Genomic DNA, 25,309 nt, shown 5'->3' with positions numbered 1-25,309 from the left:
GTGGGGACTGTGGGTGACCCACTCAGTTCACTGTGTGCGTCTGTGCAAGGGTGGGTTGAGCATACTATTTCAGGGATGCTATGATTTTTATGTGATATTTTGAATTTTAAGTCTTTGAATTTGACAAGAAGATTGTCAAACATTTCTTGCTGGTGAAATGCAGGCTTTGAAGCAGTGCAGAGACTTAATTCCATGGTTAATAACCAGGCATGCCAAATTCCACACACCAAACCGAGGGAACAATTTGTTCATTTGCTAAAATGTCCCCAATCAAAATTCCTGAGCTTCTGGGGTTCTCTTTTCTGAGTTCTTGTTACCTGGTCTCCTGCTTTGTTTCGTTTTAAGTCATTAGGGTCACTCTCAATTTTGTTCCCAAATATTCTTTTCATACAAGCCTAATTTCACCTAATTTTTACTATAACCAATCTGTGTTATACAGTATAAATACAGTGTTAGCATTCAAAGAGAAAGAAACTAGATAGATCAAGGAGGGGAACAAAAACCAAAAAAAAATTTAAGAGAAATTTAAAAACAGAAATGAACATTTTAAGCAGATATGAAGCTGCTTTTCATAGTAGAGAAATTGAGCAAGGGCCAGTGAGGAAGGTGAGAGCCGTCTGCCTGGGGTGCCACTTACTCAGAAAGCGCTCTGGTAAACGGTCCAAGCTTCAGTGGAGGCCCATTGACTGAGTAACCAAAGGAGCAGATTGGCGGGGTCAGGTGTTTAGGGTGGTCATCAGGAAGCAGGGAACTCTGCTGGCAAAATGAATCGAAGAGGCAGAGCGGTGCCCCGGGTGCTGACTACCAGGATGGTGCCAGCTGCTCAGGAGACAGAGGAAACGGGTGCCTGGCGAGCAAGCCACCGCTGTGATGGAGCGGAGTTCTCAGGCTGAGAGCACGGACACACTCAACACATGTGTGCGCTGTAGAGGAAAATAAACCACAGGAAGCAGAAGCCCCAGCGCTAACAGAATCTCTGTGCCCAGATACAGTCATTAATTTCTGTAGGAAGAAACTTGTAGACCTCCCGACTCTGACCCTTCCCAGACCTGTGGTTCTGTACATTCTCCTCTTTGCTCCCTAACTTTGGCATTCAGATCAGTGTTCTATCTGGTGTGATGCTGAACAAGAGAAAGGATGTCAGTATCCTTTGACGAAGTTCACAGTTGTACAAGTGAAAAGTGCATTATTCTCTTGTTAACTTGTTAGGTCCATTGACCTGCACAGCTAAACTGAAAAAAGATTGTTTCTCCGCAATATAAACTAGGTCAGATGACGGAAGCAAGCAGGAAGGCAGCCATGAAAACACTATAAGCAATTATCTGGTGTGGGGAGGTGTATGCTCATATTTCTGTGTCTTCTAATTTCTTTTTCAATAAAGACATACTTGTTTGTTTGTTGAGACAGGGTCTCTCTAGATATCCCGGCTGTCCTAGAACTCACTATGAAGGTCAGACTGGCCTCAAACTCATAGAGATCCTCCTGCCTCTGTTTCCCAAGTGCTGGGGTTAAAGGCATGTACCTCCACACCTGGCCTTAGATATACATTTTTTTTAAAACGATGATAAAACCTACAAAATGACTTAGTGGGCAAGTGTGTTTGTTGCCCAGCCTGACGACCTGAGTTTGATCCCTGGTAACCACATGGTAGAAGGAAAGAAGCAACTCCTGTAAGTCACCCCCTACTTCGACACACACACAATAAATAAATGTTAAAATAAAACTTTTAATTTGTTGGTGGAGAGATAGCTCAGTGGTTAAGAGCACTGACTGCTCCTCCAAATGACCCAGGTTAGTTCCCAGCACCCACAGGGCAGTTCTCAACCATCTGCAACTCCGATTCCAGGAGATTTGATGCCTCCATGTGCACTAGGCACCCCAGTGGTGCACAGGCATACATGCAAGCAAAACTTCTATACATTAAAAAATCAGTCAATTGATTAATTAAACCAGGTAGTGGCGGTGCACAGCTTTAATCCCAGCACTCGGGAGGCAGAGACAGGTGGATCTCTGTGAGTTCAAGGTTAGCCTGGTCTACAGAGCAAGTTTCAGGACAGACTCCAAAGCTACACTGAGAAATCCTGTCTCAAAAAACCAAAGAAGAAAAAAACTCAATTTTAAGAAATGTGATAAAAAATTAACAATAAAAATGAAGATAACAGAAATGGTTGCAGCTATTATTACCATTATTATTAATATTATAAAGAAAGAATACTTGTAGGACATGCGAAGTGGCTCAGCAGATGAAGTCATCTGTGCAAACCTGACAACCTAAGTTCAACTCTTGGATCCCAGGTAGAGGAAGAAGAAAACTAACTCTACCGAGGTGATTTCTGACCTCCACACATGCACCATGTCATCTGTTAACACTGGAGACCCTCAATTTCTTTTCTGTTGCCATGATAAAAAGCCCGGACAAAAGCGACTTGAGGAAGAAAGGGTTCAGAGACCACACTTTACCATCCACCCGATACCAAGGCACCTGAGGGACTTGATCTCCTCTCACACAGCCAGGTACAGAGAGCAGTGAACGTGCTATCATTGTCCTCGTCTTGTGACTGTAGACATAATGTGACCCAAAACTAGCTGTAACCTGCATAGCTCAATTCTTCCAGACAGGTTGTGCTGGGGGTTGGTTATTGTTAGAAATATTTCCTAACTGAGCCTCTCCGCCAGTGCAAAGAACTCCAATCAAACCAGATTAGACCCAATCAAAAATGCCCGCTTTTAATGAATGCCACACTCTCGGGTGACCAGGAGCATGGTGGGGGGGAAAGATGAGGGAGAGCACACGCAAAACCCCAAACCATGTGTTCCTTCTCTGGGTGACCACCTAAATACCCTGTGGGAGTGGTCCTGACCCTCCCCCCCGGGAGGGGTCAGCGCTTGGCAGGCTGGGAGTTGGAGTCCGGACCAACACAACTCCCAGGACAGGGGCTGGGGTGACAATCCCAATGTAATATTACATTCGAGACTCTTTGGACATAGGGGTGTTAGAGGGCTGGGGTCTCACTTTTAATCAAACAATTCTGTCTGTCTCATCTGCTCACCATTTGACCTTTTGACCTTTTCAGTGTGACTCCTCTCACCCATTATTTCAGAGCTATTGCCTTCAAAGTCTGTGGGGGACCTCATGGTAATAAAATCCCACATTTCCACGTGAAAAATTGGGGGAGACTCTCATTAACCATACATTGTGTGTATGTTTTTGTGTATGGGATGTGTCTCTCCCAGAAGAGTAAGGAGCCACAGGAGGCGAGAAGGCAGTTCAGCTCAGTCAACACAAGTCAATAGCTGATGTTAGCGCAAACTTTGGGAGGCTGACCCTAAGTGGTTTATGCTAGGCATTTTTAAGCACAGTATAATTTGGTGAAAACTATTCTGGTGATAATTAATATAATCCCACGTGCACAACAAAGCATAAAGGAGCCAAGTAAGCTAAATACAGGTCAGACATGATCACATTGCAACTCTTTGTCAAGTTCATAAAGATGGGTTCTATAGATTGCCTGAGAAAAAGCAAGCTTATGGTAAGGGTCTGGGGGAGGGTCTGACGCTGGAAAAGTCTCTAATTGCAAAGATCAAAGTTTACCAGGCTAGGAAGCACATCTTCTGCAACCTTCTCTGCAGATAGCAAGCATCACATTCCTTCCCTTGAAGGAACAGCCCGGTGCACTTAACTCTTCAGATTTTCAAAGTGATTTTCTGTGAACTCTAAGACCTCCTACAGCACACCAGCACAGCTTTCCACAGGTTAAACAATTCCTTCCCTTCCCAGGGAGGATCCCCTTTAGAATACCTGCCTGAGAAAGGAGGAGTTACTGTTCTAGCCAAACCGGGCAATAGGAAGATGCACTCCAGAGCCCTCCCTTAGACATTGCTTAGAGACATTCCAATGACCAATCCTTTCTCTGTCACTTTGACATGCAAACCTTTTAACCACTCCGATGTTAACCTCAAACATCTAAGTCCTGACTGATAATAGCAATATTTTTAATTCTTGTATGAAATATTTGACACATATATTTTAGTTAAAAAAAAGAATTGCAGATACTTATGGGGTGCAGAATGATGACCGATACACACATGCAATGTGTAGCAATCAAATCATAGTGTTTCTGTAGCTTCTTTCTCTTCAATATGGAAAGATTCAAAGAGATAGCCCTCACTTCCAGTCTGTAGGAGTGACTGTTTCACGCTGGGATATCCTGTCTCACCGGTTCATGCTGGCCCCTCTTCCCTGTTCCCCTTACCATCACTGAACAAAGTCTAGCCTTGACTCTTTGACTGGTATCCAGCTCTGTATGTCTTTGAGATGGTTCTATCACTTCAAAATTCTGGTGTAAATTCAAACTATTCAAGGCCATTGTTGATCATCATCATCATCATCATCTGAGTGCCAGATGAAAGAGATGGGCTACACATTCTTGAAAACCTGATGTTGAAGGGCTGGATTGCAGGCCTCTAACACACATCTACTGGGTTTTCTTTGCTTTTCTTCTCACTTCTCTCCCTTGCATGCTTTCTCCATATGCCTCTCTGCTTCTAACAACACCCACTGAGAGCCCTCTAGAGAAGAGGCCTTGCTCCCTAGGATGCCATGGGGTCAGTCACTATTGACTCCTTGATCTTTTCCTCAGCTAGTCACCCCTTCCTAACTGTAGGGCCAGGAGTTCTCATCTGCAGAACTTAGACTGTTTTCTTTTCAATGTGATTTTTAGTTAATTTTTAATATATGTGTGTGGGCACCCATGTACCACAGCATGTGCGTGAAAGTCAGAGGACAGCTTTGTTGAGTCAGTTCTTTCACTGGGTGGATCCCAGGGTCTGGACTCAGGTTGTCAGATTTGGTGGCAAGTGTCCTTATCTGCTGAGCATCTCAGCAACCTAGAACATAGATTTGTTTGTTTGTTTGTTTTTATTTGTAGTATTCTTCGGGAGACATTTGCTCAGGGACTAGATGTGGGGAGCAGGCGAAAGCCTGAGCGGATGCACATTGTTGACATGGGCACCAATGCTGCAGACCCATGGGAAACTGGCAAAGCCGTCCCCTGTTCCGGCAGTGTGTATAAAAACTAGAGACTCTTAGCTGGTGCCTTTCCATCAGAATGAACATAGCCCACCTGATTCCAGCTTTGCTGTGTCCATGAGTCTTTCATTTCTTTAGTATCTGTCCCCTCTTCACTCCCTCACCACCCCCAGTCAGGTCAAGGTGGTAAGCCATACAGGTTGAGCTGGAGAGAGGATTCACAGTTAGGAGCACTGGCTGCTCTCCCAGAGGATCCAGGTTAGATTCCCAACACCTACATGGTGGCTTACGACCAACTGTAACTCCAGTCCCAGGGGATCTAGTGCCCTCCTCTGGGTTGTTGGGCACTGGGCAGGCACCAATGTGGTTCCATACTCATAAAATTAATAAGATATTTTCTCAGACAGTAATTTACCTGATGACTATAAAACCACCCAAGGACCCTGTTAGTAATTTTTGCAATTAAATACATTTTCCTTCAGTCTGTGGTTTCTACCTTTGTCGCCATCAACCTAATAAAAAACTTTATTTTTTTTTATAAATTCAAGAGCAAAAAATAGAAAATTTATTCCTGTTCTGATCCAAACTACTTTCTATTTCAAGTTAATGAGAAAGTTTATAATCTCATTAAAGGTAGTTAAAGCATCAGATGAGAGCCTGGCCGGGGCTGGAGTAGAAAGCTCTCTCTAGTGATGCTGCTGTGTGTTGTTTGAAATCAACCTCAGTCGCTTTACTTTCAAAGATTCTGAAACACATGGGTTGCTAAGAGAACTGGCTGAGCTGGGGAGAGGGTGGGTTAAGCCAGCTTCTCTAAGCAGCTCAGTTTAACTATAAACACTACTAAAGACATTGTGTACAAAATACCCGACATGACTCCTCCCAGGCAATGGAGACAAACATGGAAGTGGTGAGCATCCAAGAGAGCTCAGAAAGTCACACTGGATGGGGCAGGGGTAACAATGACTGCCTCCCTTCCTCATCTAAGGCTTCTCTAATAGTATGGAGTGAGGCAGTGCCAGCTAGGAAAGAGAAGACAAGGATAGGAAGATCGACACATGGAAATACTCAGAGTCAAGATTTGTAGGATAATTTCATAACACACAACTTTTGAACACCTGAGCCCCACCTGACAATTCTAGCAACATTTGGAATTTCTGCATAAAATGATATTTGTCACATATATTCTCGTTAACATATAATAACTGCACATATTTATACGGTTAAGAGTAAGGATTTAAAATGTGTGTGCAATGAGTATGAGTAAGGATCAAATGTAGTGCTTCGTGCTTCTATCTCTATTTCTGTGTCTGGAGCCACCAAGCGCCTCCTTCCTAGTTTTCCATGACATAAAGGACGGGCTATTGTGAACTGTGTGTGTGTGTGGTGGGAGTGAGCATCACAACTTAATTCCTTTCAAATGTATTTGGGCACCTGTTACCCATTTTCCTCTACCCTTCCCCTTCTCAACATGCTTCTTTTAGTTGTCCTTAAACTGAACCACTAAATAAGTTCCTCTCCTAAGAACTAGGGCTCATAAAAGCCATGGTCTGATATGGAGAAAACAATCTTGTAAAAATGTGGGGAAATCAGTTACTAAAGTGGTTTCCATGCAAGCACAAGGACCTGAATTCAGATCCCCAGCACTCAAATGTAACCAACTCTGCAAACAGTACCTGTAACCCCCAGGTTAGGGAAGTCAGGGGGTAGGGCCTGCTGTCTTCCAGGCTAGTCCTGAGCTCCGGTTCAGTGAGAAATCCCATCCCCCAAAATAAATAAGAACAAGTTGGAGAATATTTAAAGTAAACACTTTAAATTGTCCTCTAGCTTAAACACACACACACACACACACACACACACACACATAAAACAACAAACATGCACTATACACACCTCTTCATACGCACAAAAAAATACAGATGTTTGGAATGTTGGGGCTGAAGAGATGGCTTAGCAGTTAAGAGCATGGGCTGCTCTTCCAAAGGACCCAGATTCAATTCCCAGTCCCCACAAACCAGCAGCTCACAACTGTCTGTAACTCCAGTTCCAGGGGATCTGACACCTCCACATCAAGTACATAAAACAAAGTTGCTTTTATTTTTTTTTTAAAAAAAGAGCCAATAAAGACATTTTTAATTAAAAAAAATACAGATGTGCATAAAAGGGGTGCAGGTTTTACATGCTCAGGCTTGTACTTGCTACAACGACCTCAAGAGGAATGAGCAGCAGATTTGGAAACATACTGTCATGGAGTCGGTATGGGTGCTGCCCAAGAGAAGACCCTATTCCACAGCCATGCTTCCTGAAGTGCAGTTATAGGCTGTGCATTGGCTCATAGTATGGGTGTTGTGAAATAATCCTCTGTTTACTGTGTGAATGTCACCATGATAGGTTTAATAAACAAGCTGACTGACCAATAGCCATTGTTATGCGGAGTTGATAATGCCTGCTTCACAGCATTATTAACAATTAAATGGATGGCGTGTGCATTTAATATAGTTAACATTTAATCCCAGTGCCTGGCATACAACAGTGCTTCAGTACTCTTGGGTTTTCAATATTGAGGCACTCAGAGCAGAGACAAATCCATATGTTCCCAAATAGGTTAATTGTCACAGTGCATCAATACGGAATTGTCAGTGGCACAAGCTGGAGGGAGCAAGTCACCCTGTGAAACCGTCTGGTGAGGCTCAGGACTCAACATGAAGAAGTGTTCAGTCAGAGAGAATTGTCTACAGGAGACCGTGACAGCCACCAACCCAAAGAGACAATGCCAGCTGGGGTTAGACACCAGGCAATGCCAGCTGGGGTTAGACACCAGGCAATGCCAGCTCGGGTTAGACACCAGGCAATGCCAGCTGGGGTTAGACACCAGGCAATGCCAGCTCGGGTTAGACACCAGGCAATGCCAGCTGGGGTTAGACACCAGGGAGCACCAGAGGATGGGAAATGCAGACTGGGCCAGAATGGACAGCGCCTCTAAATTTGCATTTCTTAAATTATTTGTGGCAAAGGGCCAGTTTGCAAAAACAAACAAACAAACAAACAAAACCAGTGTTTTAATTTAAACATATAAATAATGTTTATTATTTATAAACATATAAATAATAAAGCTCATTTGGCAATATCAAGTTAGAACCAGTTTTAAATATTGTCTTAAAATTTCTGCTTCTTACTTGGTAATGAACTCTGCATGACTCTTCAGGCCTCTCTCTAGGAATGCATTCACACGATTGTGGCCATGACTTTCTTGCTTCTCTTGCTTGCTTTAGTGGAGGACTTGTTGCTAGCTGTTTGACACAGCCCTTATTTTAGAACACCTCATTTTGATACTTACAATCTCAATTCTTCCTTGAAAAATGCATCAAGTTTGAAATTTGCAATATTCTTCTAGTTTGAGTTGCCAATCAAAAATTTATCCTAGGGCTCCACCATCACTAGAAGGAGTTCATGTTTCCCACATCACAGACTTTAGGCACTGCTATCGTTTCAATGTGAAACGTCCCCCGTAGGCTCATATGTTTGAATGTTTGGTCCCCAGCTGGGGACTCCGTCTGTGCTGGCTGTGGAACCTCTCAGGGGTATGGTCTTACTGGTGGAAGTGGGTCACTGGGGTAAGCCTTGAGGAATTTTTTAACAGTTTTATGTGTATATAATGAATGACAGTGTTTTCATTCCCCACCCCCTTCCTATCCTGGTGAAAACCTTCTCTCTTCCAACAAGTCATTCTCTTACTTTCAAGTCTTTCTGTGTAGCTGACTGCTGGGTTCTACCTCTTTTTTGTTCTCTGCTTCCAGAGTGTGACCATCTGGCTGCGTGCTCTTGCCAGATCATTTGAGGGAAGTCATCCTTTGGAACTGTAAGGCATAACAAACCTTTTCAGGGAGCTTGTTTATTTGATTTTGTTGCTGCTGTTGTTTCTGAGACACAGTGTTGATTTTGCTTTGCTAGTTGTATGAACAGGAATTGGAAGTTTCAACCCCAGCTTTCCTTCACACAATGCAGAGCCATAGCCTATGAAGCTGCTTTGAAACCTAAGAGGGGTGTGTGGTTCCCATACCCAGTGTGAACTGGGAGCTGCCTAAGAGGTCCCAGGAAGTTCCAGGAAAAGAGTGATGGGGGGTGGTAGGAAGGAAGATGGAGAAAGAGCTTAGAGGTTGAGCATCAGGACCCCCTCAGCATACTCCTCTCTGAACTCGGGCAAAATTCCATTGCTATAAAATAAATATTACCCCAGAGAACCTGGACAACAAAGATGACCCTAAGAGAGACATACATGGATCTAAATAGGAAGAAGAAAAATCAAGATCTCCTGTGTAAATTGGGAGCGTGGGAGTCATGGGAGAAGGTAGAAGGGGAGAGGGGAGGAAGGGAGGAAAGCAGGGAAAAACATATAGCACTATAAAAACAATAAAAGAAAGGAAGGAAGAGTAAGCATTAGTGTTTTTTTCAATATTATAACAAACAATGACTTATAACAGGTATAATATCTATAGATACTTATAATGAAAAACTGTTTCCCTCTGAAGGGCAGAGGTATGGATGGACCAAAGCCTCCTCTATGAACTGACTAGTCCTTTTGTTGTTGCCTTAAAGTTTTGATATTAAGAACCTTTCAAGGAATTTACTACAAATAATTTTTGGGATTATTAAGAACCTAATCTCGGGATGCCTGTCATGCCTTGACTCCTACTAAATGTTGTCTGACCTTAAATTACTTCTGTCACCCGAATAGCCTCAGTTCCAACCTCCAGCCTGTCTTGTGATACCAGACTGAAGTCTTGCCTACCAATCAGACATTTTTATTTTGATCTGCTTCCTTAAGTGCACCATACCAGATGCAACTTCAATTCCATGTCTCCACTTCTCCACTAAAGTAATGCAGCAGGGCTTTGCATCACTGCGATTTCTGTGTGGATGACATTTCTCCCGCTCTATCTTCTCCAGGGTGCTCTATGTGGATGACGTAGCTCCCCCCTTCACCTTCTCCAAGGTGTTCTATGTGGATGATGAAGCTCCCCCTCAACCTTCTTCAGGGTGCTCTATGTGGATGATGAAGCTCCCCCCTCCACCTTCTCCAGGGTGCTCTATATGGGTGACACACCTCCCCATCCACGTTATCCAGGATGCTCTTTGTGGATGACGTAGCTCCCCCTCCCCCTTCTCCAGGGTGTTCTTGTTAGGCACCCTTCTGCCTCCCCTCTGCTTTCTCTTCAAGTGTGCCAGGAATTTGTCTGTTATTCCCTACATATTCCCACCCCAACTCTCTCCCTACCAAATCATTGTGTAGACCAGGTTAGCTTTTAAAAAAATGACACACTAACACTGCTTGTGTTCTGCTTGCACAAGTCTGCATTGGCTTGAACTCCCCAGATAAGAAGACCCAAGCTCCTGAACAAGGTATTTAAGACCCTTGCCACTCCTGACTCAGTCATTTCTACAACTAACATGCCCCTCCCAGTCTGTCTCGTCATTCCCATCAATCCTCTGCTGTCCCCTCCTACTGAACCCTTTCTTCCAGGACAATTCCCATGGGCCTCTCTCAGTTCACCCAAGCTCTGTTCCTCCTCTAAAGCTCACCCGATCTCACCCTGACCTTTTGTCTGTTCAGAATGCACATCCTTAGCCCTCTGTCTCACGTAGGCTGCAAAGATGCAGGTGCGCCATTTGCCGAGAGTGAGCCCTCCTTGACTTTGAACTTCTCAGCCCCCAGAGCATCATCTAAGGCATTTAGCTCTATGATCTCCAACTGATGCAGGCAGGCAGGCATGTGCACATTGACACCTATTTCTCTTTGAACTTTGGGTTCTCATAAAAAAAAAAGTAGTTCAGTTTTCATCAGACAAACTTGTAAATTACTGGGTCAGAATCTTCCATGAACAGAAATGAGATAGTTACTGAAACCACCTACACCCTGCCAGGCACTATTTTAGAGACAGCTTCGTCTTCCATCTTCCCAAAATGTCTATTTTACATGATTCTTGCTAATAGCATATATATATATATATACACACATACATGTGTGTATATATGATCCAACACACACGTAATGTATGTATGTATGTATACACATTCAACCTGGGATGCTGTCCACTGCTGCTTTCCTCGTGTGAAGGTCCAGGAGTCAGGCCCAGTGTGTGCCTTGTCTCTAATCAGCTGGGACACTCTGAATCATTAGGAGGGAGGAGAGCATCTCATTTTGGAAGCTTCCTTTACTGGTAACTTTGCCTTCCGTTTCTAGTGATTCTGTTACCCACATTGTGGCGGAGAACAACTCAGGGTCAGAGGTCCTGGAGTGGCTCCAGCTACAGAACGTCAAAGCCAGCTCCGAGCTCGAACTCCTTGACGTCTCCTGGCTGATTGAATGCATGGGAGCTGGGAAACCCGTGGAGATGTCAGGCAAACATCAGCTTGTTGTAAGTCTCCCCTCGGCTGGAGGTCCACTGACAGGGACTTCGGAGTTCACAGACTCGGGCTGATCCCAGAGTCCTTTCTTATGGAGTTCACTTAGCTCTGTCGGGCTTCCAATTGTTCCTCTATGTAACAATCCTGCCCACCTCTATAGATGGCGTGCGAATTGAAGTGACACATACAAAAATCATGCACAGTGTTGGTATGTTAAAAACACTGAATAGATGGAAACTATTTTTCTAAAAAAAATATTTATTTATTATGTAGACAGTGTTCTGCCAACATGTATGCCAGAAGAGGGCACCAGATCTCATTATAGATGGTTGTGAGTCACCATGGGGTTTCTGGGAACTGAACTCAGAACCTCTGGAAGAGCAGCCAGTGCACTTAACCACTAAGCCATCTCTCCAGCCCCATTATCCATTTATTTGTTTTTTTTTTTTTTGACAGGGTTTCTTTGTGTAACAACCCTGTCTGTTCTGGAACTCTCTTTGTAGGGCAGTCTGGCCTTGAACTCACAGAGAACCGCCTGCCTCTGCCTCCCAAGTATTGGGATTAAAATTGTGCACCATCACCACAAAGCTTAAGAGAACTATTATTATGAACACATTTATGCACAGATATTTCAAAATACTTCAGCCCTGACATTCTGGAAGTCAGAAAAATAAAAAGTTTTCAATTTTCTCACTCTGATAATTCATGAAGAAAATGAAAGAATATGAGTTCTTAAGTCCAAGTCCTTGACGAATAATGCTAGAACCTCTGAGAATTCACACAACAAAAGAAATGGTCATTAGTTGCTGGTTCTTTTCTTGCTTGTGATTTCAAAAATACATATATTTATTGTACATACATGAGATGTCACAATGAAATTCATTTTCCGGTGTAATTAATATGAATGAAAAGTGAAATTTATGCCCTGGCAATCCTGAAGCATGTATGGGCAGCCCATATATGGCGGTTCTGTTGACTTTGTCCATATTGGGTCTCATGGTCTAAGTTGAAGAGAACAACTGACCAGGTCTCTTTCTCAAAAGGTCATCAGATCTCATTACAGCTGGTTGTGAACCACCATGTGGTTGCTAGGAATTGAACTCAGGATCTCTGGAAGAGCAGGCAGTGCTCGTAACCCTTGAGCCATCTCTCCAGCCATATATCCTAATAAAAAGAACAATCGTACATGTCTATGATAGGACACGAGAGCTGTATGTGACGCACTTTGAGTCCTCTGTGATTTTACCCTCTTCCAGGAGAAATTGTCTTAAATTGTCTTAAAGTTAATGTTGTTGCATTTGAGTAAATGTTTATAGTTATGTATACTTACAGTTGGCTTTGTCGTTCAAAATGGACACTTATGCTTTTGTGTAGGTGAGGAGAGATTCTTCCCCGAGTCATGCCCCAGACTCCCAGAACATTCCACCACCGACTGAACAAAAGATCTCCCAGTATGCTTGCCAGAGAAAGACCACATTAGACAACTGTAACCGAGTATTCACGGTAATGAGGTCTTCTCAACACCCAGGGCAAAAGTATGTGGCGGGGAGGGGCTTGAGGCTTCTTTTCATGAGTCTACAAGTGGAATTATGACTTTTCTGGAAATCTGAGAAGGCTTCTCTGTGCTGCCTGCCTAACCTGACCTCTGGTCCTTTGTCAAGTGGGCCTCCTTTTTTATGGACATGGAAAAACATATTCTGTTTATTCTATAGAGGCAGTAGACAGGCTCGCAGATGCTCCGGGGTCAGGGCTTGCCAGGCTAACACACTCAGGACAGTATCGAGCACAGGGTTTCTCATCTCTAACCTGCAAGCACATCTGTGGGGAAGAACAGGAAACGGGTGGTAGCCCCTGAGTCACAGCTGCCTTCTCTACTAGTAAGGAAAACACGCCTCACCTTAAATAACCCCGGCTCTGGGTCGGTGTGATGAACACACCCCTCACTCCATAAGTAGGTTGGATGTACGAACTAAGAGAACCAGATGTCTGGGGTTCATGACAGAACCCTGGCCACGGACTGGTGAGGAAGGCAGCAGAGGGTTGTGTACACCCAGCATGACTGCTGGGACACTGGAAGCACCAGGTCACAACTTGGTTGAGTTGTTTCTAAGTGTCTGATGAAGCTCAGTTTTCTCACTCTTCATTAGACATCTGTCTTTCCAGTTCAGTGACAGTGTCCCAGAGGGGAGGATGCAGAGGGACAGGAGGTCGACCTTGACATCAAAGGTACTCCATTAGTGAAGGGGACAGGAGGAGCTTGTGACTGACTCTGACAAACAGACCAGCTGATCTGGTTTTATTTTTCAGGATGCCTTTGATATCCTGGCTGAAAATTCCGAGTTTAGAGAGAACGAAGGCTCTTGTGCAGCATTCATGAGAGCGTCTGCTGTACTGAAATCGCTGCCATTTCCCATTATCAGCATGAAAGACACAGAGGGAATTCCCTGCCTGGGGGACAAGATGAAGTGCATCATAGAGGTAAGGGAGAAGAGGAATGTGCTGCACCTCCAAATAGGTGAGGGGAAGACCGAAGAGATTACATAGGTGTGGACTTGCTCCTCTTATTTGACTAACAGATAGATAACATAGCACAGAAAGAGATGGGTATAGATGTGTAGAATCCATAACCCAGCATGACCCCAGTAGGACTCCATGGACCCAGGTAGCGGGGAAAAGACCCAAGCCTTAGATCTCAGAGCAGCAGAGTGCTCTGGCTCCCAAGCCAGCCTAGGTGAGAGGCTCGGTCTCACTTAGGGCTCTTTCTGTACAGCACAGGGTGATGCTCAGTGGGCTGATTCTGCATCCCTGTGCTCTGTGGAGAGATTGGGTAGGAGATGCATGTTTAATAACATTTAAGGATTTTCCAGCAACACAAGTTTATCATCCAGTAGCAAGTTTCAATCAAATCAAATGCAAAGTATGTTATTCTAGAAAAAAAAAATCCCAGCTCAGACAACAGAGGCCCTGGGCTAGACCTCTTTAGGGCTTGATAACAACTGGCTTTTCAGTGGGCCAACCACTGATCTGATGGATTAAAGAGTCCTTATCTCAGCAAGTTGAAACCATTGAGAAGAAAATTGTCAGGACTTTTTAGGTAAGACTTGCGAGCGACTGTTTCATCTTAGCTTCTGTGGATTCAGATCCTCATCCTTCTGGAACCTTGTCTGAGATTATAAAGGGCCTTTAGAGATATGGTCAGTTAATAGTTTTCAGTAACACAGGGAAATTCTTGCTTTCTTCAGATCAGCCAGGGAAGCGCCTCAAGTTTTATGAGGAACCAGCTGCTGGGGCTGTGGGTTTGCGAATGACATGGCAATTATGTAAGGACAGAACTCAAAATCTTTTGCTCACCTCTCCTTGCAGGGAATTATTGAAGATGGAGAAAGTTCTGAAGTTAAAGCTGTGTTGAACGATGAACGATACAAATCCTTCAAAGTACGTGATTTTACATTTGTTGACTGGAAAGTGGTTTCTATTTACTTTCTTTGGATAGTTATATTAACTCAGACTGCCGTGCCGACACGCCACACACTGAGCTGCTGAAACAGAAGGTTATTCCCTGCCTGTTCTGGAAGCAGAAAGTTTAGGTCAAGGTTCTAGGTCAAGGTTCTATGGAGGGCTCTCTTTGTGGCTTGCAATGGCCTGCCACCTTCTTGCTGTGGCAGAGATAGAGGTGACCAATTGCATGGGTCCTAGTGTGCTTGCTCTTGGCTATCTTTCTTCACTTTACACTATTATATTAAGCATGACTCCATGCTTAGGGAATGGCACCTCCCAAAGAGGGCTTCCTACATCAGTCAACAGCCAAGCCACCCCCACAGACACACCCACAGGTCAATGTAGTGGAGGTAATTCCTCATTAAGACTCTCAGGTAATTCTAGGTTGTGTTAACAGTTAAAATTAATTAGCACACCTCCCAAAGACCCCATTGTAAAGACCATCACACCGAGGATTAGGGTTTCAACGTGGGGTACACCACTCAGTCCATAACAGAGTCCTAAGAAGCAGATACATGAACAAACAAAATGTTTCAACTTACTTTCATATAAAGAAATTAACTACCAAGAATCTTTATTCATGGTTACAAATGTCAAAGAGGCATAAGGACATGGTTAGAGCAAACATGGTCCTGAAGCACAAGCTCATGTCTTTGTTGTATCTTCATTTCCGGGACTCAGGGATGATCACTTCCCAGTTTTTCTTAGCTTGGAGTTTCTGGGACTTTGGTCAGTTCCTTTAATTCACAAGTGATACAAGGCCTAATGTATGGCCGAGCAGGAGCCCAGGCTCAAGAGTACAGTTTAAGCCTGTATTTTGTCATTATTCACTTAAAGATGGAATATTCTGAGCCTACTTGAGCATTCTTCCATCAAAGGTGTGGTACATCCTGGAGGCAGCTGGAGAAACAGCTTCACACATTCACAGAACAGGAGTCTGACACCTAGGTTATACCAAAGCCTGACACAGATGTGGGTCTGTCTCTCACCTGTTTCATTTTGTGGCACTGTGGCTGTGAAAGGATTCTCCAGAAACAAAAAGTCTCTAAAAGTTACCACCCCAGGCTCAAAAGAGAGCTCAGTGAAGCGCTGAGAACTTGAGCAAGAGCCTAGGAACCAATATAAAAAGTCAGGTGCAGAGGTGTGCCATTTAAATCTCAGCACTGAGGCAGAGACGGGCAGATCTCTGAGGCTCCCTAGCCAACTGTCCCAGCCTGAGGTTGACTTCCGTTTTCCACAAGCACAGTTACATATGCCCATGCATGTATGTTCAAGTACACACACACACACACACACACACACACACACACACACACACCCTATTCTCTTGCTTTTTTAAAGAGTAACTGAGCCAAAGTTTTGCTTGTATTTCTTGTCCATGGCCTGAAGCTTTGGAAAGCACCGCTCCGTTATCATAGTGATGATCTGGGGAACTAACAGGCTGTCTTTCCCCCCTTTCAGCTCTTTACGTCTGTGTTTGGAGTGGGGCTGAAGACAGCTGAGAAATGGTTCCGGATGGGTTTCCGAACTCTCAGTAAAATCAAGTCAGACAAAAGCCTGCAGTTTACACGAATGCAGAAAGCAGGTAAAGGGATCGGGAAAATCACAGGTCGCTCTGGGCTTGTCAGGGGAGAGTGATATAGAGATCACTTTTACTCGGACTCCAGTCTGGGGAGTCAGGTGGATCTCGGCTCCAGCACTCATTACTGTGTGATCTGGTTAAAATCCTGAGCCTTCGTTACCTCCATGATGAACTGAGATAACTGGAAACACATCAGCTCTCACACACAAAGCCCTGAGCTTAGCCTAGAATAAGGCCTCTTCCTGGGCTGCTGATTGCAGATGCCAAAGCAAGGCGGGCACCGTCCTGCTTCCAACATCCTCCTCTAGACAACCGGGTCCTGCTGTCTCCCTGGGTAAGAAACGTGCACTGAAGAGTCGAGGGCAGAGGGATAAGCTGACATGGAGGAAGGAGAGAAAGGAGGGTTTGAACAAACTAGACTCACACCGGGTCAGTTCACACTGCGACAATGTGCTAGGGACTGGAAAACAGAAACGGGCAGCAAACTAGGCACAGCCTTGATCTATCCAAGCAGAGCCCTATAGCCTAGGAAGAGACCGCAGAGCAGTGTGGAGACGGAAGAATTGTTAGCATCATCTGAAAGTCTCGCAAGCCCCCCAGGTCCTCCATGGTGGTCAGGTCATTTCCTTCCATGGACTGTGTTGGGACCTTTTCCAAAAATAAGGAACTAATAACCCCCCAAATGTGAAGATTTATTTGCTTTTAACATGCAATAAAAATAGAATAAAACTGTCCTTCAAGAGGGAGTTCCAGCCATAATTTCAAGCACCTGGCTTCTGGTGTTATGGAGAATGGTGAAGCTATCAGGCGGAGCTATGGAAGTAATAGAGCCTTCTAGCAGAGGATACTGGCTATGTGGGGTAGTATTAAACCACTAGCTTCTGTTTAAGTGATAACAACACAGACAGACAGACCAAAGACAATGAAATCCCAAGAAACAGTAGAGGAGGTGGATCCTGTCTTGGGGGTCCCACTAGTGACACTATAGAATACCCTCATTCATGTTGTAACCCTGTTAATTTCTGTTTTAAAAGATTTTTATTTATTTTTAGTTTATGTACATGGATGTTGTGTCTGTATGCATGTCTGCACACACATGTGTGTAGTGACCATGGAGGTCAGAAGAGGGCACCGGATCCCCTGGAAGTGAAGTTACAGCTGCTTGTGAGCCACCATGTGGATACCAGGAATCAAACCTGGGTCCTCTGGATGAGCAGCAAGTGCTCTCAGCCACTGAGTCATTGCTCAGATTTGCTAATTTCTAATTCATTAACTTATTAGGAATTCCAAATAAACTTTATACAATGTCACACGGGAAATTTAAAAAATAGTCTAAGAAAAAAGATCTAAGTTTTTCTACTCTGGACCCCAGAAAGTACACATCTAATAAGCGTGTTTTACACCAACTCTAGAGATAATGCTTGCAATCATTAAACATAAGTGCCAAGGAGACGGACTGGGATGAGAATGAGGGCTGCTGACGCGTAGAGAGGAAGTGGGGAGCGACATCGTGTTTCACTCAGTAACCTGGAGCTTGTGGTCATTCTGCTTCAGAGCTTTGAGTCCTGGGAATGCAGGTGTGAGGTGCTTGCTGACAGCTACGCCTTCCTTAGAAAAATCATAACTCCATGTCCATGGACATCGTGAGGGAACATGGGGAATTCCAGGTACCAACTGAGCTGTACTTGAGTGCCAGTGATGATGGCAGTTTCTCTATGAAAGCCTAGTGGAGTGTTGCTCTGTAGACCAAACTATACACACACACACGCGCGCACACACACACACATACACACACACACAGGGCTATGTCCCAACATAAAGGTGACTGTTAACAATACAGCTAGAAAAGACATCAGTATTCATGTGAAGACGGTAGTTCCTCAAGCATCTATCTGGTTTGGTAGGGACAGGTGATGGGGGTATTAGCATGAACTTCTTCGTCCTGTCAACACGTTCCCACAACTGTCCCATTTAGAGATCACAGATGGCTTTGAACCTGGGAACTGTGTTGACAACTTGCTCAAGCCAAATGGCCTCCTGGCCACCTGTCATCCTGGGGTGAGAGACAAGGAACAACAGGTTTTCTGTGTCCCGTTGTGCCAATCAGCAGCCTCTAGGGGAGTATGTCTCCCGCTTGTCAAGTGGCATTTGGGTGGTCCCAAAAGTTCAGTGTCTTGTACAGAAGCTTGAGTAACTGTCCCAGGCACACCCAGCTTCCCTCAGTACCTCACCCTAATCCTTGGAGTTAAACGCCTTTCCCTGTCTGCCTCCCTCCAAACACTCTGTGGGACTAGTCAGATGCCCCCCACTCCCTCTCCCTCATGACATCGCTTTTGAACAGTCATTGGTTTATAGTCCTCAGGCCCAGAAGAGAACATCACCCTCTCCAAGGCACTTTGCTTTGCTTTGGACACAGCCCACCTACTTCCTCTTTCTGCCTTTCACTTTTCTGATGAAGCCATCAATTCCAAGTCCTGAGATCCCCCCACTCCTTGGGTTGGGGATTAACACGGGGTTTCTCTGTGTAGTTCTGACTGTCCTAGAATTTGTAGACCAGGCTGTCCTGGGACTCACAGAGATCCGTCTGCCTCTGCCTCCTGAGTGCTGGGATTAACAGTGTATATCACCACCACCCCCTTTTAAACAGTATGACAGTTTTCTGGTTAAGAAGGCTGGACACGGTGCTGCACACATGTAATCTCAGCACTTGAGAGGCAAAGGCAGAAGAATTAGGAGTTTGGAAACAACTGGACCTTTGCTCAAAATAGAGGAGGAAACGGAGAAGGAAGAGGAAGAAGAGGAAGAGGATGTGATTGTGCTGGTTCTTCATTATGACATCAGATAGGAAGAGTTTACATCCCAGAAGGCTTTAAATACTTTTCCTTTAATTAGGACATTGTAGACTTCTCCTTGAGAACTCAAAGCTCCATTGTAACCATGAGATGCCCACAAGCAAGCAAACAAGGCAACACCATAGATTACTGTGCTGTGTGCAGAGTCTGATCCGTGCCCCGTCTGAGACAGCATTCTCTCCCACTAACGCTGGGTCGTCTTATGTGTGATTTCTCTCCACTGGCCGGCCAAATGGTCTCTCAGGATTCCTCTACTACGAAGACCTTGTTAGCTGTGTGCACAGGGCGGAAGCAGAGGCTACCAGCGTTCTAGTTAAGGAGACGGTTGCAGCATTTCTTCCAGATGCCTTGGTCACCATGACTGGGGGGTTCCGCAGGTAAGCAATGTAGTTGGATCAGCACCCCTCTCCTACCTGCCTCTGAAATGGTGCAAAAGGCTCATCCCGACCCAGTGCCAGCCTCTCTTTGCTGCTTTGACTCCTGTCCCCTGTGTTGCATTTTGGGAGCTCAAAATGGTGAGGCATCCCTTGCATACAGAGCTGTTTCTTGCCTCTGTGACTTTGGTCAGGTGAAATTTTCTCTGTACTTTTGTAAAATTGACAACTGTCTGACTTCTCATTCCTTAAGACTCGATTTCGATGCTGCTTCAGCAAGCCCTCCTCCTTGACTCGCTCTTGCTCTGTGCTGGGTTAGGGACTTTTGCCCATGCTTCCCAGATGCCTGCTGAGCCATGTGTACGTTCCTGTGGGGCTATTGTGGTTCAGTTCCCACTGAGACCAGGCTGTGAGCCCAATCACAAAGCAAATGCTCAAGAAAGTTTGGTTGAGTCAGTGAACAGCTAAGTGAACAAGTCTTCAGAAATGCATGTGGTCAGTTGGATACCAAATGCCTCTGTATCAGAAAGGGGCTCATCCCTCCTGCCTGTCACCCACCTCTCCTGAGACCTTACCTGGCCTCTTGAATCATAGAGGACTAAATCTAAGAGAATCCCTGGGCTGAGGTTGTCACTCCGTTGGTTGAATGCCTACTTGTCATGAAGGAAACCCTGGCTTTGATTCCCAGCATCGAATAAACCAGGTGTGGTGACACATGCCTCTAATCCCAGCACTTGTGGGGCAGGGGAGGTAGAGGCAGGAGGATAAGAAGTCCAAGGTAATCCTCATCAGCTTCACAATGAGTTTAAAGCATCCATCAGCTTCACAATGAGTTTAAAGTCAATCTGGACCATAGGAGACCCTGCCTTTAAAAAAAGGTGGGGGGACAAAGAAAAATCCTTTAACCCACACCATAATTCCAAGAAGGCTACCTTGCATGGTATGGTCATAGCTCTTGGTAGGCTACTTACTGTCATCCATGTTTCTGTGTGTATGTGCTGGGTGTAGAGTAATCCTTGTTACTTTCTTCCCATCCATATACAACAATCTACAGACCACATGTGAATTTCCTGCCTTGAATTGGTTGGTAAGAAGTAGAGTTGGACAACCAAGAACAGCTGACCTAAAATATTGTGAGCATTTTACACCACAAACCTCACACCTGAGACACAGAAACAAAGACTTTTTTTTTTAATGAAGGGCTAAAATTCGAACTGATTTCCATTCTGTGTTTTTTTGACTTAGGGGTAAAATGACTGGGCATGACGTAGACTTTCTAATTACCAGCCCAGGAGCCACTGAGGAAGAAGAGCAGCAACTCCTGCATAAAGTGACAGACTTATGGGGACAGCAGGTGAGGAGAGCAAGACAACCGCTTGCCACTCAAGACCCCCCATAGTGGTGTTTTTCCGCTTATTTCTTTTCTATTCTGTGTGTGTATAAGTGAGTATGTGTGTGTGTGTGTGTATGTGGAGTGTATAAGTGTGTGGTGTGTGTATGTATGTGTGAGTATGGTGTGAGTGTGTGTGTGTAGTGTATGTATGTGAGTGTGTGTTTATGTGTAGTGTTGTACTTGTGGTGTGCATGTGTGGTATGTGTGTATGTCTAGTGTTGGGGTATATGTGGTGTGTGTATGCCTAGTGATGTGTGTGGGAGTGTGAATGTATGTGTGCATGTTTTGTGTATGCATAGGCATACATGCGTGGGTGTGTGCTTTGCACATGCACAAGCATACATGTGTGGGTGCATGCAGAGTCAGATGCTGATGCTGGGGATTATCCTTTGTCATTCTTCATCTTATTCACTGAGACAGGGTCTTCCAATCAAATCCAGAGCTTGTCGATATGGGTAGGCCTACTAGCCAGCCTGTTCTGGAGACCCCTTTTCTCTACCTTCTGAGGCTGGAATTGCAGACAGTCTGTCATGTCTACCAAGCACTCCTATGGGTTCTGGGGATTTGAAACTAGGGTCCTCATGATTACATACCCGTAATTTAACCACTGAACCACCTCCCCAGCCCCAAGCATTGTTAATTTTATGTTACATGATCATGGTCAATTGTCAATTGTGTTTTTAACACCTCGTCATGGCACCCCACGACTGACATGAGATGGGCCAGCTTTGGGCTCCAGGCTGTAAACAGAGACTGCTCTTACGTTTTCCAGCCGCCCAGACCCAAATAACAACACAGAAACTATATTAATTACAACACTGCTTGGTCAATAGCTTAGGTGTCTTTCTAGCTAGCTCTTATATCTTAAATTAATCCATTCTTAATATTTTGTATATTACCTTGAGGCTCATGGTTTGTTACCTCTTGCTTCTTGGGCAGCTACATGGTGTCTGCCTCCTTTAGAAGTTACATGGTGTCTCTTTGACTCTGCCTACTCTCTCTCTCTCTCTCTCTCTCTCTCTCTCTCTCTATATATATATATATATATATATATATATATATATATATATATATATATATGTTCAGATTTCTTGTCTGGCTTTGTTCTGGCCAAAATAGCTTCTTTATTAACCAATGGTAAGAAAACAGCATATAGAGGGGAATCCCGCATCACTAGGCTGTACATTCCACGTATGCATCTTGTTAGAAGAAGAAAGCCAGTGAGGGTAGCCTGGACCATGCAGAGGTCATGGCCAATAGCTACCACCCGGGATGAAATCAAACCTGCCACAGGGCCACCCGCTGTTAATGGTCGAAGTTGAGTTAAGCTCCCACAGTCAAAGCCGGCTGACTTCTGGCCCTCTCATCAAGCACCACTGTCTAGAGAGAAAAGAGGCTCTCTCTCCCCCAGGACCCTGCAGGTCTGACTGAGTGGAGGAGGCTGGACCTGAGTCTCCTAGTGCAGCCAAGCTCACCAATACGCCAGAGAGAGGAGACCAGACAAAGTGGAAGCTAGAAATAGCCAGCCCCGGAGCCATAAGCATTGGTAATGAAAACTAGATGTCAGAATCAGCTCCATCTGTGGGACCGGGCCGTGTCTCCCTGTCCCTTTCAGGGGAATGAACACAGAATGAGCCCCTGAGCCCCTGAGAGTAGAGAAGAGAAGCTCAGTCAGAAGACTCTACTAGAAGAGTCGACACTTGCCCAGTACTCTGGGGGAGCAGCAGAGATGAAAGGCTCTCACCAGCAGGCCACAGGCTACCTCTCCCCCAGGCCTGTTGCCGGGGCTGGAAACTCACTGATGTTTGTTGTGGTGCCTTGTTCTCATACTGAGACTCACTGTGACTGCTGGAGTAGAGAGGGCGCAGGGGAAGCCCTCTTTGCCTGGCCAGTTTCCAGTATTCCTGCTGTGGTCCTGAGGGATCGGCATTATAGTCTCAGGCCCTGCAGTAAAACACTGAAGTCTGATCTGAGACTTCGGAAGTACAGGCAGTGCTGGTGCAACCCGGGATGGTCCCTAACGGCTCATGGTCCATTTCCTGTCTGTGTGGCAGGAGATTCAGTTGCAGTGGGGAAAGGAGGAGGGAGTCGGTGGGGGCGGGGACTATCTCTGGAGTGCCTGACAGACGGTAAATAACCAACAAATGGAGGTTGGGATTGCTTATTGATCTCTGTGTGAGATCCAGGCACTGGGCTGCAGGGGACCCAGCAGCCGGCAGGTCAGCCCCCTTCCCCTTCCCTCATAGAGAAGGTGCCAGGTGATTTGGTGTCTCTTCCCTGGACGTATCCGTGGGGCCTCAGCTGTGAAATTGACAGAGTTCTTAGAATTTGACTTTTTCTTCCACTTTACCCTGATCCCGTGCCATCCTTACACCGAACTTCACTTTACAGATGAACGTAAGCACAGCCATGTACTGTGCACAGTATCCACACATGTGCACTCTCTGATCATACACAACATCCCCACAAGATGCTTAAATGTCTGAGAAGTATGTTGACCAGACCAGGGGCCTCGGTATGCTCTTCCATCAGGTGACCTTAAATAGCATCCTTGGGAGAACACGCCTTGGTCAGAGGTAGGAGAGAGGAGGCTGAAGAGGTTGGAAACCCTGATCCCGGGGAGGTCAGAGTTCCCAGGCATGCCTTCTGCCTGAATTCCAATTGTGGCTGCTAGGAGTTCACCACAAAGGAAGAAGAGAACATGAGTCAGGCTTGGGTTCATGAGCGGTCAGTAGAACCTGGATACAAGGACCATAAGTTCTTCATGATGGTCACCCCTGGAGTTCATGGAACTTCTGGGAGATTCAGAATGTTGAGAAGGGGGCATGGTGGCTCATGCTTGTCACCTCAGCAATTCAGAAGGCTCAGGCAGGAGGGTAACCATGAGTTTCATTTTAGGCCACCCAGAACCAAAAGGAGTTTAAAGTCAGTCCTCTATGACCATGACCTTGGTTCAACCAACCTTGGATAGGAAGAGATACTAGAAACAAACAAACAAAAGCAACAACAACAAAAATTTTAAAAACCCACACCTATACTGAGCACATTTAGACCCCCCCCATCTTCAGTCTCTAACAATACAGTATGACAATAATATATTCGTTTACATGGTATTAGGTGATTAATCTAGAAGTGATTGAAAGTGTACAAGGAGGTGTGTGCCTCATATTTAAAACTCTACCACTTTGCATCTTGAGCATCTGTGAATTTTGTACCAGGATGACTGCCCTCACTTTGGAAAAATGACTTCAGTTTGAATGGCAGACACTGGTTCCTCCAAGTAGATGGAAGGGACCAAAAACAAAGGGCAAGGAGGGCTGCTGATTGCAGAACTCTTCGCTTGGCCCCTTAACAACCCTTTCTGCTCTTACACTGCTGGCTTGGTGTAGCCTGTGGTTAACTGGTCCACTAAGATGGAGAGGGTGGAGCCTCCTCTGTGTATGAAGCAAAGCTGAACTGCTCTGCTCTTCTAAGCTCCACACCCTGGGACTAGAGGGAAGATATGGTGGGAGACACCTCCTTCCTAACTGGGACGGTCACTCCATTTCTACTGGGAAGACAACCACGGACACTGATGGCCAAGCCAGAGCTCACCCTCAAAGCGGCTTCAGAGGAGAGAAATCACATTGAGAGAAGTAGGGACAGGTGAGGAAATTGCAAACGGTAGGGACACACAGAAAGCTGGCTGTGACAGCTAGCGCCACACCTGAGTGAAGGGGTGAGGTCGATCGGTAGTTAAAAATGAACCAGACTAGCTTAATATAAAAGATATAGCGTTAATAAACAGAAGAGAGGAAAACTTACAAAACCAAGGTTCCCCATCATCTCCCCCTTTGTCTAAACAAGATTGAGCTAAACCCAATACAACTATATACAGTAAGAACAGATACCAAATATAAAATTACAAACAACAAACAATATTAAGCAAGAAACATATAACAAAAGTTTTACTAAAGAGTCTAAATAATGTAGAGGGTAACTACAACCATCTAATCTTCAACTCCATCAAAGATCTGAGAAGGGAAATAATTTTACTTAAGCAGCCAGGAAGTACAAACGAGAAACTTCCAAATCGTACAACAAATGACTGAGACAATTGGCTACCTGGGCAATCACCCAAAATCTCATTTGCAATGTTGAGGCAACCAACTTTGGTTAAGGCCTAACATAACTGACATG

At 45.0% G+C, this 25,309-nt stretch overlaps 1 protein-coding gene across 2 annotated transcripts in view; it reads left to right on the top strand.

The window, feature by feature from the left end:
• Dntt (DNA nucleotidylexotransferase) overlaps window positions 1–25,309 on the top strand; it is a 34,253-nt gene that overhangs the window by 919 nt on the left and 8,025 nt on the right. For both annotated transcript variants that reach the window (XM_087907580.1, XM_087907579.1), the window contains exons 2-8: window positions 11,268–11,442; window positions 12,806–12,934; window positions 13,739–13,909; window positions 14,795–14,866; window positions 16,391–16,514; window positions 19,608–19,740; window positions 20,983–21,091. In XM_087907580.1, coding sequence (XP_087763706.1) covers window positions 11,268–11,442; window positions 12,806–12,934; window positions 13,739–13,909; window positions 14,795–14,866; window positions 16,391–16,514; window positions 19,608–19,740; window positions 20,983–21,091 — 913 coding nt within the window. The remainder of the gene's footprint in view (window positions 1–11,267; window positions 11,443–12,805; window positions 12,935–13,738; window positions 13,910–14,794; window positions 14,867–16,390; window positions 16,515–19,607; window positions 19,741–20,982; window positions 21,092–25,309) is intronic.

This window comes from Myodes glareolus, chromosome 7 (genome assembly GCF_982192425.1).
Source record: "Myodes glareolus chromosome 7, mMyoGla1.1, whole genome shotgun sequence".
Classification (NCBI taxonomy): Eukaryota; Metazoa; Chordata; class Mammalia; order Rodentia; family Cricetidae; genus Myodes; species Myodes glareolus.
The sequence above is the reverse complement of the archived record's forward strand: the minus strand, read 5'-3'. Positions and strand labels throughout refer to the sequence as shown.